The sequence below is a fragment of the Elephantulus edwardii genome, unplaced genomic scaffold, assembly GCF_000299155.1.
Source record: "Elephantulus edwardii isolate Elephantulus edwardi_28Jun2011 unplaced genomic scaffold, EleEdw1.0 scaffold00006, whole genome shotgun sequence".
Taxonomy (NCBI): domain Eukaryota; kingdom Metazoa; phylum Chordata; class Mammalia; order Macroscelidea; family Macroscelididae; genus Elephantulus; species Elephantulus edwardii.
The window spans coordinates 4,683,360-4,698,304 of NW_006399756.1; the positions used below are offsets into that span (position 1 = coordinate 4,683,360).

At 50.4% G+C, this 14,945-nt stretch overlaps 1 protein-coding gene across 1 annotated transcript in view; it reads right to left on the bottom strand.

Moving 5' to 3' along the window:
• Window positions 1–282: 282 nt before the first annotated feature.
• Window positions 283–14,945, bottom strand: part of DOCK1 (dedicator of cytokinesis 1) — a 460,736-nt gene continuing 446,073 nt past the window's right edge. The window contains exons 48-52 of the mRNA XM_006880128.1: window positions 12,749–12,894; window positions 7,965–8,163; window positions 6,740–6,893; window positions 3,504–3,655; window positions 283–378 (exon numbers count right to left, since the gene is read on the bottom strand). Coding sequence (XP_006880190.1) covers window positions 283–378; window positions 3,504–3,655; window positions 6,740–6,893; window positions 7,965–8,163; window positions 12,749–12,894 — 747 coding nt within the window. The remainder of the gene's footprint in view (window positions 379–3,503; window positions 3,656–6,739; window positions 6,894–7,964; window positions 8,164–12,748; window positions 12,895–14,945) is intronic.

The window sequence follows — 14,945 nt, forward strand, 5'->3', positions numbered from 1 at the left end:
CTCTGGCCTTCACCCCGGCCACCGTGCTAGCATGAGTCATTTGGCACAAACAGACAGGGCCTGTGGGCAAGACTTCAGCTCTCCTGAGACGGACGCTGTCAGAGACTCTGCCTGACCCCCACACACACGCCCATCCCAGCTCCTGACGTGCTGCTGGTGACTTGATGACTAGGAATGAACTCCTGGAAGGAAAACAGTGGCTGTGAAAGTTAGAGATGGAGGGCGGTCAACACCAGACCCCGAGCGTGACGCAGAGGGATGGGGCGACGAGGCGTTCAGTGGTCACTGCACGATCCCAGAGTCCACAGACGTCTGCTTGCGAGTCGTCTTGGGGGGCGGAGGAGGCGGGGTTTTGCTGGGCAGTGGAGGGGGCAGATTCTAGAAAAGATGAACAAGAGGAAGACAGCTGTTACTGGTGCTCTGATGTGAAGGGATCGAATGCCCTGGACTAAGGTGACCAGGGTTGAGCTCAGTGACAGCAAAGACATTTTCATGGATAAAATCATGGAGTGTCATCTCTCACTACCACCCAGCTTTCCTCCTGACTCGCAGAGAAAGGACTAGAATCATGACATAGTGCGGAGCAGAACACAGAGCATGGCTGTGAGAGCACGGGACTGAGGACAGGATCGAGATGCCATGACGAGGGGACCAGAAGGTAGCAGCAAGGACGGAGAAACTTCTCCTCCACACTTTGGGCATGTGAGGAGGTGTCAGTCCTTGGAAAAGGCATCATGCTGGGAACAGAGGGCAGGGAAAGAGAGGAAGACCTTGCGCCAGATGGACTGACAGGGTGACCGGCTCGGGTAGAGTGGATACGGAGAGGATGGGGCAAGGTTCTGATCAGGGGACCGCTGTGAGCCACAATCAACTCGATGGCCCTTAACGACAACATAACACAATGACAACAATGAAAGGAGAGACTGAGGCCTTTCCAAGGTGGTGAGATGCTAGAGGAACAGCTGTTCAGGATCTGAGCACTGTCACCCGTGTGTTTACGTCTGCAGACCACAGCGGGGGACAGTGGAGGACCTGCGAACGTGACCATGACTGGCACAGCGCTCCAGGTCTCCTTGAGTGGCTGTGAGGATGCTGGGGCGGGGTCCCCTAATTAGCCAGATGACAGCCTGGGTCACTGCTCTGAAGAGCCACACGCCGAAGGGTGACAGCGGAAGGTGACAGTGACTGATCTGGGACAGCACTGATTCCAAGCTCGGGGCTGGTCAGCTGGTCAGTGGAGTGACAGCAGGACATCTATCACCCCTGACGGATGACCAGACAAGTGGTCATTATCCTAAAACAGCTCCACACTGGGACACACCAGGAAACCCAAGTGCTTGAAGAATTACAGAGTCTTGGCCACAGGCCAGTCACCAGCCGCTCCCGTCCTGTGCATAAACACAATAAGATAGACTAACATTTAACAGAATTGGATTTACAAGCCCGATGGAAACGGAGTAAGAGGCAGCACATCTCAGTGCATCACTGCATCCGCAGCCCAGGGCACCAGTATCTCCAAAGGATGCCCTCAGCAGTGGGACCAGGACACAGAGGGGCAATGTCACTGCTGAGTCAACTGCTGACAAAGGTCAGCTTGTTCTCAAGTCCAGGTTCAGAGCTTTCAGTTCACTGGGGCAGAGGGAAGGTCCCCACGTGGAGTAGTTTGTGCTTGGGTTACTGACCATAAGGTTAGTGATTCAAACCCACCCACGGGCACCTCGGAAAACAGGCCTGGCGATCCACAATGTCTATAGCCAATAAACCCTGGGGTGCTGGGCTGCTCTGTGACAGAAGGGTCAGCACGAGTGGAAGTGACCGATGGTGACTGCTCACACCTTGGAAGGGTCCAGGGAGATCTAGGGATATTCTTGGCTTTTCTAGAAGCCGGTTATAGAAGAGACGTTGCATTAACTCGGCCATTGTGAAAACAACACACAAGCCAGTGTAATAGTCTGTGCCCCCTGCTGGACACCCCTGTCCGCTGCCCCGAGTGCCTCTTGCTCTAACATGGGGCTGAAATCTGCAGGGAATGCCAGGCTCATGCTTCCGCATTTGCACTGACCCATCCCAGCCTGGGAGGAAGCCTTGTCCTGCAAACACAGGGTCCGCCTAGACGCCAGATCCAGATCTCATCACGTCCTCACACGCACGGCCTGCTCCTCTGCTCTCAGTGACCCAGACCTCTGCTCACTCTCCTTAGACAAAATCAGATGACCAAACGCCTCAGCTGAGGGTTTGTGGGCACCCGTCTCCCACAGGCTCTCACACGACGATAAGAAGCTCAAGGAACACTCTGAAAATTCACCAAGGAAAGGGGAAGAAATCGCAGGTGGCCTTTATATGGGGTCTTAACGAAAACCACCCCTTAGATTGACTTACTGAAGACAAGTGGCAGGTTCTAACAGCCTCGTGTCTTCAAGGCTGCGGGGATTCTCCTCCCAACTAATTACTTTTTGGGGGCCAAAGAACATAAACCAGCAGCAGCAGCACAGGGAGGGGCAGGGAGCTTTCACTCCTGAGGCTGCGACCTGAGGAGTCAGGAGGCTGGGACTGTGGAGACTCTGATGCCGAGCCCAGGACGCCGGGACACAGGCCTTTGTCCGCCCTCAGCCAGGCCCAGAAACCAGAGGACAAAACCTGGGGCTCAAGGGGTGAGTGATAGAGTATCCTGAGAGCCTCAGATGGCAGTGGTACCTCAAGAGAATGTTCTAGAAAGGTCAGCAGGTTTCAATGGCTTTTACAACTTGCCATTACTGTTTGCACGGATCAGACAGGGTAAATGAACAAGTGGGATTTACAAGGGAGGCCTGCCTTGGAGAAGGAGGGAAAGGAGCGGAAAACCCAAGCACCCTGGATGTGTCAGAGCAAAACTCTGCTCCCCTGGCTTTCGATGACAGGTTGGTGGCCAGGCCTTTCTTCCAAGGCACCTCTGGAGAAACTAGAACTTGGTTAGTAGTCAAGGGAGCGGTTAACTGTTTACATCCTGAGGGAGGAAGAGGAGGGTGGACTGTTTGCTCACACTGCTGGGTTGGGGGCTGGCTGGCTCTTCCAAACAGGAGAGAGGTGCTCTCAGCAGGCAGCACAGGGAAGGGGACAGAAGACAGGGAGACAGCGGCCTCAGGGGACAGAGGTGTACCTGATCTTAGCGCCCACACACAGCCTCTCACCTGCAGGGTGTGGGTGCCTTGCTGCATCCAAGGACAACCAGCACTCGGGTGGTATATGGGACCTTGGCCCCTAGAGTGACAGCCATCCATTCTCTAAGGCTGAACACACCCTCTCTAGAAAAGCCACCTCGCAGAGTCCCCGTGTCATACACATTCCTCCTCATGTGGAACTGCCTCCGCGCAGGTGACAGCCATCTGGAGGGCTCACTTTCTTATTCCACACCCACACCTGGATGTGGTGTCCGGGCAGAGACTCCACAGCTCTGCCCTTCAGCTGCCTTTCCTCTGGGCCATGTTCTGGGCGGGGGTTCCCTCTGGAGGATGTGCTCTACTCACCCTCTGGTGTGGAGGAGGGGGCGGAGGCGTTGGCGAGCCCAGCAGGTCCTGGTTTTCCGTTACGTTCCCGTAGTCCGTCACGTTGCCTTTGAGGGGCAGAGGGGGAGGCACGCTGGCCACGTCCATCCCAGCCATTCCGTTCAGCTCCAAACCTGCAAAACCAAAGCCACGCCTCACTGAACCAGGATGTACATGCCGTGGCCCCGTGATCCCCCACGAGGGACGGGAATGTCCACTCCTGGAGCAGAGGAGAACTGCTTGGAGGGTGGGCAGACACATTCCAGGTAGACCTGAGACAAGGCGGACGGTCCCAGACCACAGCACAGAGAAGGACGCAGCTAAGTGGGCCACCAGGATTGTGGGGGTGTGGGGTGGTTCTCAGGGAATAGGGAGCTCTGGTTGCACAGTGGTAAGAAGCTGCACTGCTAGCCTAAAGGCACATGGTTCAAATCCACCAGTTAGTTGCTCTGTGGGAGAAAGACGGGCAATCAACTCCCAAGTGATTTCCTACCTGTGAAAACCTGCTGGAGGGTCAGGCTCGGGTCGGTTCTGGCTCCATAGGACTCACCAGCAACAGCAACAGAGAGGAGAAGAGTGTGTTTACACAATCCTTTCATCTCTGGGGCTTAGTCTGCACTGACCTGTGTTGCTAAAGTCTTCGAGTCTCCAGGGGTGCGAACCCACCCGTGGCTCCCTGATAAACATGAGCTGTCTCCTCCCGTTAAGATTTTCAGCCTCGGAAACATGAAGGAGGCTCGTCCTGCGTTAGAACTGACTCAATGGCAAGGAGTGGGAAGGTTATTAAAGGAGCCTGGTGGTGTAGTGTAAAAGGTGTTGGGTCACTAACTAAAAGTCAGCTGTTCAAATCCGTCAGCTGCTCCAGGGGAGAGAGACGGGCGCTCTCCTTTGGTCCAGTATGTAGCCTCAGAAACCCGATGAAGGGATGCTCTTGGGGAGACACGGCTCAGGTTCAGCTGAGGGGTCCATCAAGTGTGTAATTTTTCATCGTCAGAAGCGACTCCTGCCTTTCTATCGTGCAGCTCCCAACAGCCTCCACTGCAAGGGCTCCCCAAGTGTGTGAGGGCGCTATGAAATGTTTGGGGTAATGTGTTGTTATTGTTAGGTACCCTCAAGTCGAGTATGACTCATAGCGACTCCATGAACAGAAGATTGGAACCCTGTTCTGTCCTGCGCCAAACTCACACTTCCTGACACACGAGAGCCCATTGCAGCCGTCACCGTGTCAATCCACCTGGGTCTTCCCCTCCCTTGCTGACCCTGCACCCTTCCCAGCATCATATCCTTCTCCAAGCAATAGCCCCTGATAGACTGTGGTTAGATCGTCAATTCCTCATATGCAAGTTCAAATTGAGGCCGAAGAAAAGGAAAATAAGTCCACAGGAACCAACACATGATCTTGAATCAATTCCATCTGAATTTCATGATCATCTTAAGACCAGGGCTGAGGCACTGCGCACCACGATAGAAATGTGAGGATGCCTGAAAGGTGTGAGGTGAGCTCATGCTGCAGGATAACGGCTCCTGGGATTTGCTGGATACAGAGTTGTCACAAACCTTTAATTCACAAAAAATGGGACATCCGCAAATCGAAATAAATAGATGCTCAACAAGCTCTGCCTTCTAGGGAATTCCCTCCATGCTGCCAGGACCGAGGAGACCATCAAGTACCAGGAAACCTAAAAGCACGTTTCCAAAGCAGCAGCGCTCATCCGTGAGAACAGTCTCACCTCCCCAGGCCCTTGGATGCCCTCTCGGTGCCTTTGCCTCGGCGGCATCTAACGGCTCAGGACATCATGGCTGTAGTGGTGGCTGCTTTAAAGACCAAGTGGACTCTGTTCTCTGGCCTCGGTTATCACCTGGAGAGCAGCTCTCAGCGGAGCGTGTGCTTGGACCGGAGTGTGTGCGACCCACCGCCTTCCCAACCCTCCCCGGGCGGTGTGAAGAAGCTGTTAGCGGGAGCTGCTGCTTTAAATAAGCCGGGGGCAAGTACCATCGATTTCTAAAGCAAACTCAAGAAGCAGCGCTTTTCAAACACAGGAATAATCATTAAGGCACAATATTTTCTCAACCCTTGTTGAGACACTTAGAAGTAATTTGCTTTTCTTTTACATGAAAGAGTGAAAAATTGACATTTTTACTGATGGGCCTCTTTTAGAGCTTTCCCCAAAGACCTACCTGATGAAAAAAAGAAAAACCAAGCAAAAAAATCAAAACCCCAAGCCTTTGTTAAAGAAATACTGGCTGGGAAGTGTGGTCCATTAATAAGGGAGTTCTGTGGTTAAGGCATGGGGGGTGCCCAGCACCTCCTTTTAAATGTTTAGGAAGATAAAAGAAAACGTGTCTTTAGACAAGATCACGTGATGACAACACAACACAGAGATAGAAGATGCACCCCCGAGACCGGCTCCTTTTACCCTAAAGTCAAAAACACCGAGGACCGAGGATACCACCTACGCTGGAGACAGACGTGGACGTATCCCTTCAAAACTCACTGGAAACGTTCTGTCTCAACAGCCTTAGAAAAGGAATGAAAAGCCAAACCCAACCCACCGGGTTCAGTCCGTCCCAACGCATCTCCACCCTCCACCAGGTTCCGAGGCCACACAGTTTTTAGGGAGGAGACTGTTCTTTCTCCCCGGAACATCTGGGGCGTTCCGAGGGCTGCCCTTCTGGTTACAGCCCCTCACATTACATACTACCCCATCAGGGCCCGTTAGGAATGAGTTGCTCTCTTGGCGTGGAGTCAGAAGCAACTCCCAGTCAACCGTCCGCCCTGTTTCTGAGGCTGTAAATCACATGGGAGAAGACTGTCTCCTGGTGGTCTGGAATCACCAGAGACTCAGCCTTTGGTTAACAGCACATCTGTCTACACACGATGCCCCCAGAACCCCCTTTGGGAAGTGAATACACCCACAGACTTGGGCGAAACCACAGATCCAAGTTATGACACTCGGCCCAGAAGTGCAGCTTGCCCACACCTCCCGTACCTGCAAGGAGGGGCTGCTCTGTGTTCCCGTCAAGTGTCCTTGGAAAGCTCGGCCACAACCGCCCAGCTGCCCAAGGACACACACCAGACAGGCTCCAGGCAGACCTGCTCAAGTCCAGCCCTGGCTCCGCGTGTCCTGTCAAGTCAGGTGTTCGCCCAGCCCTCCCCCGAAGCTGCCAGCGCAGACGGTGTTCTAACTTTAGACAGTCACCAACGCTGCCCTACTTACTGGACTGCAGGCTGAAGCTGAGCTTGGCCCTCGGCGTGACTGGAGGGGGTGTCTGCTGGGGGCTGGATGGCGACGGGGACACGGAGAAGCGCCGCTCACCTCCTATGGCGCTGATGACCTGGCTCTTGGGTCTCTGCGGCCGCAGCGGACTGATCTACGAGAGAGCAGGAACCCCATCTGGGTGTCTGCGGCATGCGAGCTCCCTGAGTGTCTGTCAGACTGCACTGGCCTGTAGAGGGCACTCAGGTGACAGATGGGGGCCCTGGGGACCCTGCAGAGGCCCTGGAACCCCTAGGTGCGCTTCATCTCCTGGTCTGTCCTGACAGGAGTCAAGGAGCCATGGGTGCACAGTGGCAAAGCACTTGAACTAGAGGTCAGCAATTTGAACACACCACCAGCTCTGCACAGAAAGGCCTGGTGATCTGCTCCTGTAGAGAGGGCGGGCTGGGGAGGCCCAGGGGCCGTTCTGCTCTGTGGCATGGACTTGATGGCACCCGGAACAATGGGAGAAGCTAAGGATTCACTCACAGATGCCCCGATCTGTCCCCTTCGTTCCCGGCCTCTTGGTACACTCCAGCTGGCTGGTAGCTGCTGTCAGCTCAGACCCACAGGACCCAGCTCCGCACAACAGACTGGAGCCTGTGCAGATCTGCACCCCCCTCCCAACTCCGGCTGGGCCGGAGCCCACACAGCAGCTGAGGGCTCTTCTCTCACATTCAGGTGCATCTGGCCCCTGCCCACCTAAGTCCATGTGCTCCCAGCAATTCTCTCACATTCAGATGCACTTGGCCCCTACCCACCTAAGTCCATTTTCTCTCTCATGTTCGAATGTGCCTGGCCCCTGCCCACCTAAGTCCATGCTTTCTCCTGCCATTTGGGAAGTTTTCTTTCCAAAGCTCTTTCATGAGGGACCTCAAAACCCCAGTGCCACTGGGCTAATTCTGACTCACGGTGACCCTGTAATCCTAGAAGGCAGAGAGAGAACTGCCTCATTGGATTTCTGAGGCTGGAAATTGTTACTGGGTCAGATGGTCTCATCTTCCTCCTGCGAGTTCAAACCAGTGACTTTACGGTTAGCAGCTGAGTGCCTTAAAACGTTGCTGTAAATGATGGCTACAGCGGAAAAAATGTTTTTCTAAGTACGGTCATCAATTTAAAAGTATGCGGCAACGTGTTAGCCCAGCACCACAGGGCTGCTAGTGAGAAGCAGTCCCTCCTGACTTACTGTTTCTGAAAGAATGACGGCTTCTGACTGCTGCAGGGGGGTGTCAGCGGGCTTGAACTCTTTCTCGAATATCTCTTGGTGTTTGCTGTTCCTTTTTTCTTTCTTCTTGTCCTTCTTCTCCTTGTCTGTGTCATCCTTGTCCAGCTTGTCCTGCGACCGAGAATGCATCTTCTTTGGCAGGAGAGGCTCCAGGACAAACCTACGGGAAAGGTTTCCATCAATCACGATGCCGTCAAAGGAGAGTGACTGCTTTCCACCATGACAGCTGCAATTAATCTACCTGCTGAGTGAGAACAGATGAGTTTTCCCACAAAAGGAATGAGATCACAAAAGGAGCAGGGAACAAACGAACCAACTCAGTGTCTGGACTGTTTGTATCCTGATAGAATCCTCATCAAAAGAGAAGAAATATGAAACACACCAACTCCACAGGGAGTCACGGAGGCTGGAGGAGCCCCTGAAACTATCACCTTGAGAAAATCTTCAAATATTAAACAAATCTTTAAATCCCAGGTAATTTATAACCTCAGAAACCCAAAGTAGGGTCAGCTGAGTTGGCTCCAACTTGACAGTAATGACTCTGAATTTTTATGGGCTTGACAACAGCTACTGGAAAGATTAGAGAGGAACCTGGTGGGCTGTGAGTTTATGTCAACGGGGCAGGAACAACTCAGCAAAGGAGAATGGGGACGGTTGCCCAGCTGAAGAATGTAATCAGAGTCACGGAACTGTACACGGAGGAACTACTGGATGGGTGTGTTCTGCTCCGTATATTCTCAATAACAACAGTCACAAAAGAAATTTATTTTTGAGATAGAAGAAAGAACGCTTATGGAAGAATGTGAAGTGTGATAAGACATTTTATGGTACTAAGGAATTGTTGATTTATGAGAGGAGAATGGTATTTTGAATCTATTCCAGAAGGGGAGTATTTATAGAAATTCAGACAGAAATGTTTGTATTTATAAACACAATAAGACAGAAAGGAGTTAGGGAGCTACTGAGGCAGAGACGTTTTAGAGGCCCTGGTCATAACCAAGTTTCTCTAACTATGTTATGATTACAGAGGTATCAGTTGAAAGTTCTTGGTCCCTCAACGAGAAGCAGGCAGATTACAGGTGCATGAGACGACCTCAGGTTTACTGCTCTGTGAGAACGGAGCTAGTGATAGAGAGTCGGGTCCAGTCCTGCTGCCAACTGGTGGACCTTGGTATCCTCTTCACCACCGGGGGCTTGGCAGCCCCATTTACAAAATGAAATGAGGACACAGCCTCCTTCCTGCCTACTGACCCCAAGTGACTGGTGCGAAAATACGTGAATGAGGAGCTGGAGGAGATGAGTCTTGAGCTAGTTTTAGGCATACCTAAAAGGTGCTTTTTAAGACTGGTTTGTCCGTCTTTTTTCTTGTCCTACTAAGTCATATTGGGAGGGCAGATACGAGCTGAATTCTATGACTGTAATCTCACCCTCTGAGCAGGAAGGAGTGAGGAGAGAGGGCCAAGGTGGACAAAGATAATGTAACACATCCAAAACCTTAGAACACAGTTCCCTGTGAGACCTTATTGTTAGTAAGATCTTGTAATTGTAAAACACTGGGCCTGAAGATGGCAATTACAAGGAGCTGTGGTCTCATAAAAGGTGTTACAGCTACTGGGTGAAGAAACATCCTGCATTGCGATTTCTAGAAACATCTTTTCAACTGTGGTCTGCATGTCGTCTCCAAACCCCCCCGAAAAGCACAGCAGAAGAAGCAGCTTCAAGAAGCACCTTTCCCTCCAACTGCCTGCTGCCCACATAGGCCTGGTGCCCAGACACAGGGCGACCAGGAACACAGAGGTGGGCACAGTGCTGGCGCCAAGCCTGCCCTTGTGGGCTCCCGTTTCTCACAGGGACCTTCCCACACCTGCCTGGCCACTTGGAGAACAAACTGCCTTCTTTAGGGGATGACAGGCTTCAAGAGAAGTGACCTAGATGGCTGGTCATATTTTCGTCTTAGTTGTGACTTCTCTGAACGAGACATTAGGAACAAAGCCATTGTTTTGATTAAGACGATGATGACAGCAACTGGACATGTTACATGGGCATCAGGCCCCCAGGCAGGGGTTAATAGTTTTCATCCCATTCCTAACCAGGATTGAGGGTTCTTTAAACTCATAAGCAGGGCTGTGCAAGAAAGGTGTGGTGATGGGCGTCATGAAGATTACAGCCAGAAACCCCCTCTGGAGCTCAGCTCGTCTGCAACAGGACAGCCCTCCAGAAGCTGGAACTGGCAGTGGCTTTGATTTTACTGGGCATCCACACTCAGATGGACTGGATCAGAACTAGAAACACTGTTTTCAGAACTGATACTCAAATTCACTGAAGACACAGACTGCCAAGTTCAAGAGTCACATCTGCTTTCTCCCCCAGGAGAGCACGGCTGTGCAGCAGGTGGCATGCGCAGGCAGCATGCACATAAGCCACTTCTCAAACCACAGTGGTCCTGAAGCTCACGGTTACATGTCCAGCTTCCATCTGAAAGGTTGGATGCGTGACTGCGCCGGCCACGCCTCTCAGCACAGAGAAGACACAGTCTGCTTCTGTGAGACAGTTTTCTTCCTAGAACGTCAAGAGTCAGAACTGATCCATCACGATGGGGTGGGTGGCTATCAAATCACTACCAACACGTGCTCACATCACTAACAGAGAAACAGCCAGACACGATGAGCCTCTTCATGGAGGGGAAACTCTACTACCCATGAAGTCATCTTGTCCCTGAATCAAACCTGCATCTAGTCAAGCCTCTAGACTCACCCAGGTACCAATGAGCAGACGGACAGGGCATGGGGACGCCCATCGCACGGGACCAAAGGGGGCGATGCCACCAGCAAAATCCAGACCACAGGGAATGCTTCAGGGAAGCAACCCAGATGTTTCTAGCAATGCATTACAGGTACAAGAAGAAAGATGTGGGGACGGGAGAAGCATGGTTTAAAAGAGACATAAAGGCATACATCGACCAATGGCTAGAGGGGGAACTGAGCTGGGCGCTGTTTCAAATGAAATGTGAGAATGTGACAGCATTTATGACATAACTGGAAACCACAGTGCTTCATAAGAACAGCGAATTACTGTTACTTTTTTATGTGTAAAGGGTAGTATGGGCATGGTTCTGAAAAAAGAATTCCTACCTTTTGGAAATTCATATAAAATATTTGTAGGGGAAATGCTACAATGTCTGAATTAGTGTCAAAATAATAAAGAATTGCTGTTAATTTTTTAATGTGTGAGTGGTCAAATAGTTATGCTTTTGAAAAAAGGAATTCTTACCTTTTAGACATTCTACTAAATTATTTGTGGATAAAATGTCACAATAATATAATTTGCTTCAAAATAATACGGAGGAGACAACCAAACCAAACCTGTTGTCTTCAAGTTGGTTTTGACTCAGGGCGACCCTATGAGACAGAGGACAACTGCGTGCAGCATTTCTTAGACTGTAAGTATCTTGAAATTGGTTTATACACTTTATGTTTATAGAAAAGTAATTGCAGTTGATTGATATGTTTTGTCACTATGTTTCATCAAATCTTCCTGGCAGCTGGCCTCGTCTTTGACCCCATCCCTCTGTCACTAATCTCCGCTACCCTATTTTTTGGGTGACTCTATATAGATATTCATGGGAGCAAGTGGCCATATCTTTCTGTACAAATCCTGTTTGCAGGTGAACACTAACCACTGCACCGCCAGGACTTATTACACAGGGGCCAGAGGAGAGCGATACAGATACAGATTAACCAAGAGTTGGTCATCAGTGAAGGTGACTGATGGGGCGGGGGGCCTCTGACGCTGTTCTGTTGCCTTTTGTATCCATCAGACATTTCTTTGTAATCATTTGTTTAAAAGGAAAAGATTATTGATAAAATATGCCAGTATTGACTTTAATTATGAAGGCATTTTGGGAGACCTAGATTTTTCCAACATGGTACAAATGAATCAACAAATCAACACCTGTTGCATGTTAGATATGGTATCTATTATATTACAGACAGCAACCAAAACCTCCAACAACTACCCACAACAACTTTGTTCTTTGCATTCTAACAATATCCAAAAAGACTTGGAAGGAGAGACTCCAATTGATAAATGTACATCTATTGTCTGACAGCACCATTCACAAGAACTGGAAAGTAGAAGTAACCCAAGTGTTGACTAGTAGATGGGTGAGTAAATAAAATGTGTTCTACACGTGCAATGGTGACAACAACAACAGAGAGAAATGAAGGCCTACTATGAGTTACCACAGCCCTGAAAACATACTGAATGAAATAAGGCAGATGAAGAACAAATAGGATATGATTCTGTTGAAAGGAAATATCTGGAAGAGGCAAATGCATAGAAAAGGAATTGTTTTCACGGTTCAGGGGTTGGGAGGTCGTTAAAGCTAAACGAGGGGGTCTGCGTGATGCACACACGGGAATGGATAATGGGATGTCACACAGCATGTGCATCTCAGAAGTGCTAATATATTTTATTGTTGTTGAATAATATTTTTTTTAAATGATGTAAGTCTTGCCTAAAGTGATAAAAAAAATAAGAACTATTTTCTCAAGAAGGTCCCAAAAGTAATACAGGTACCAGGATCACAAAGTCTTAGAGAGACTCAGTTTCAGAGACAATTTAGAATTCCAAAATCCTCTCAGTTGTCATAAAGCTGCAGGGTCCTGGTGAGCTCCCTGCCTTCCCTGACTGGGGACTCGCCAAGCCCCTCCCCACCCATGCACTCTGCTGCTGGGGCCACTCACCCGTCAGAGCCTGGCCTTGAAGGAGTGCTGTCGGACGACAAGGAGGAGACGGAGGCCACTGACAGGGGCCGGGATGATGAAGGCATCGTGAAGGACCGGATCATGGACCGAGGGCGGCTGCCTCTTCTGTCATCCAGGCTTGAGGGCTGAGCGAGTGGGAAGGGGGATGACAGGAGTCGGGGAGAGATGGAAAGGAAAAGGGGCAAAGAAAAGAGGAAGGGAGAGAGGAAACACAGAAATACAGGTAGAGAGAGAGACAGAGGAAGGGAGAGAGGAGGACACAGAAATACAGGTAGAGAGAGAGGGGGGAAGGGAGAGAAAGAGGGGAGAGAAGGGGAAAGAACAACAAGGGAGAGAGAGAGAGAGGAAAGCAGAAAAGGAGAGGGAGAGACAGAGACGGAGGGTGGGGGACACAGAGAGACACAAGAAAGGAGAGGTGGAGAAAGGTTGAATGCCTTGGTCAGAAGACTTTGATCTCCATCATCTGACCCTGCAGCTGGGTGGTGTCGGCACCCAGCTCCTCCCACTTTTATAACCGGTACACATCCTTGTTCAGAGTAGAAGACAAACGCGCTGACTACTGCTAGCTCTTCTGAAACCTGCTCCAACAGTGTGGCAAACAGAACCATCTCCTTGGTTCTTGCAATGCTGTTTTCTTTACCAAGACCGCCAGACATTAGTCTGCTTCACAATCACGGTGGGCGGGCTATCAGAAACTCTGCTTTCTCAAGAAGCATCCAGAAAGCGAGCGAAGCCTCTGTGAGACTTTTCAATGCATGTGGCACAGCCCTACACGTTGCCCCCTGAACACGGAGGAGGATTTGCATGGACAGAAGGACTCCCCCAGAAGAACAGATGCTCCTGTGAGGTGATTCAAGGCGGGCTTTCCTCAGGCTCACTGTGGATTAGATGGAGTCTTGAGGCTTTGGAACACTTCTCTGATCAAGAACTCGGGTGCGTGGGACTTTCTTACCTTTTCTTTGACATCCAAATCAAGCACCCCTGTGATACTGTAGGCTAACTGGACGAGGAGTGCTGGTGTCAGATGTTGGCACATCTGGAGAAGCAGCTGTTATAGCAGCTCCTGACTAAACTAAGGATGAGGATATCCAATGGCCATCCTCCCTACAGGGGTTTTTCCCCTCCTCCGGCAGTCAATACTCAGGTCTCATTACAACAATCACCTGCAAGTTTTGCCTGGGACCCTGGTTCTAGCCATTGGAAGGGCTGGGTCCAGAATCTAATGCCGCTTCTCCAGTGATCTTGAGAGACCCGTTTCTTCCATCCTCACAACTGGATTTGTAAACTACCTAACCAAGAACAAAAAGATCCAAATTGCAAAAAAGTGAGTTGGAAGCAGGAGTCAGCAAGCTCTTTCTGGAAAAGGCCAAGTAGTGAGTAGTTCAAGCTTGTGGGTCCCATGGCCTCTGCTAGCATCACAGGAAGGCAGCCACACATACGTCGTGACACAGGAATGAACGTGGCTGTGCTTCAAAAAAGTTGTACTTCTTTTTAAAAAAATTTTAAATTTATGTCATAAATTTTAATGAACATTTACAGAGATTTTGGATTTCCATTCATTCATCATTGCACTTTTCTCCCTGCCCAGCCCTCTCCACCCAGTTCGCTCCTCTCTTTGAAAAGCAAAAGAAAAATTCCTTTTTGGTATACAATCCCCTTGCACCCCTCCCACTGCCATGACTTGTATTTCTAAAACACGAGGGGCAGGGGGGCTACAGTTTGTCTAACAATGATTCAAAGTGGCATGCAGTCAGAAGGTCCGGTCAGTCTGGGATTCAGCACCAAGAAGGGTGCCCTGGGGCACCTCCTTAGAAATCTTCACGGCCCTTCATTGTCTTTGTGGAGACACTCCAAGGGAAATGGTTCCCTGCAGATCAGCCCAAATCCTGACAACTTTCCCAGACAAAATCTGAAGACTCTGAGCCAACAATGCCCCTTTACAGCCTTTCTGGAGTGCAACCCAAGGCCTTGCTCTTTCTTCAGCCACTGGTGGCCCGCATTGGCCCTCACTGCCCTGGTAGACCTGAGGAAGTTCACACAGCCTCTCTGGTCCTCACTGCTCCCAGCACCACCGTCCACCTCCACACGGCTCTGCTCTCCACCACTCTGAGGGGCTTTGGCATTCTTCAAGTTTGAATGAGAAGCGTCAACTTAATTTTTTTTTTAAAATTCATGC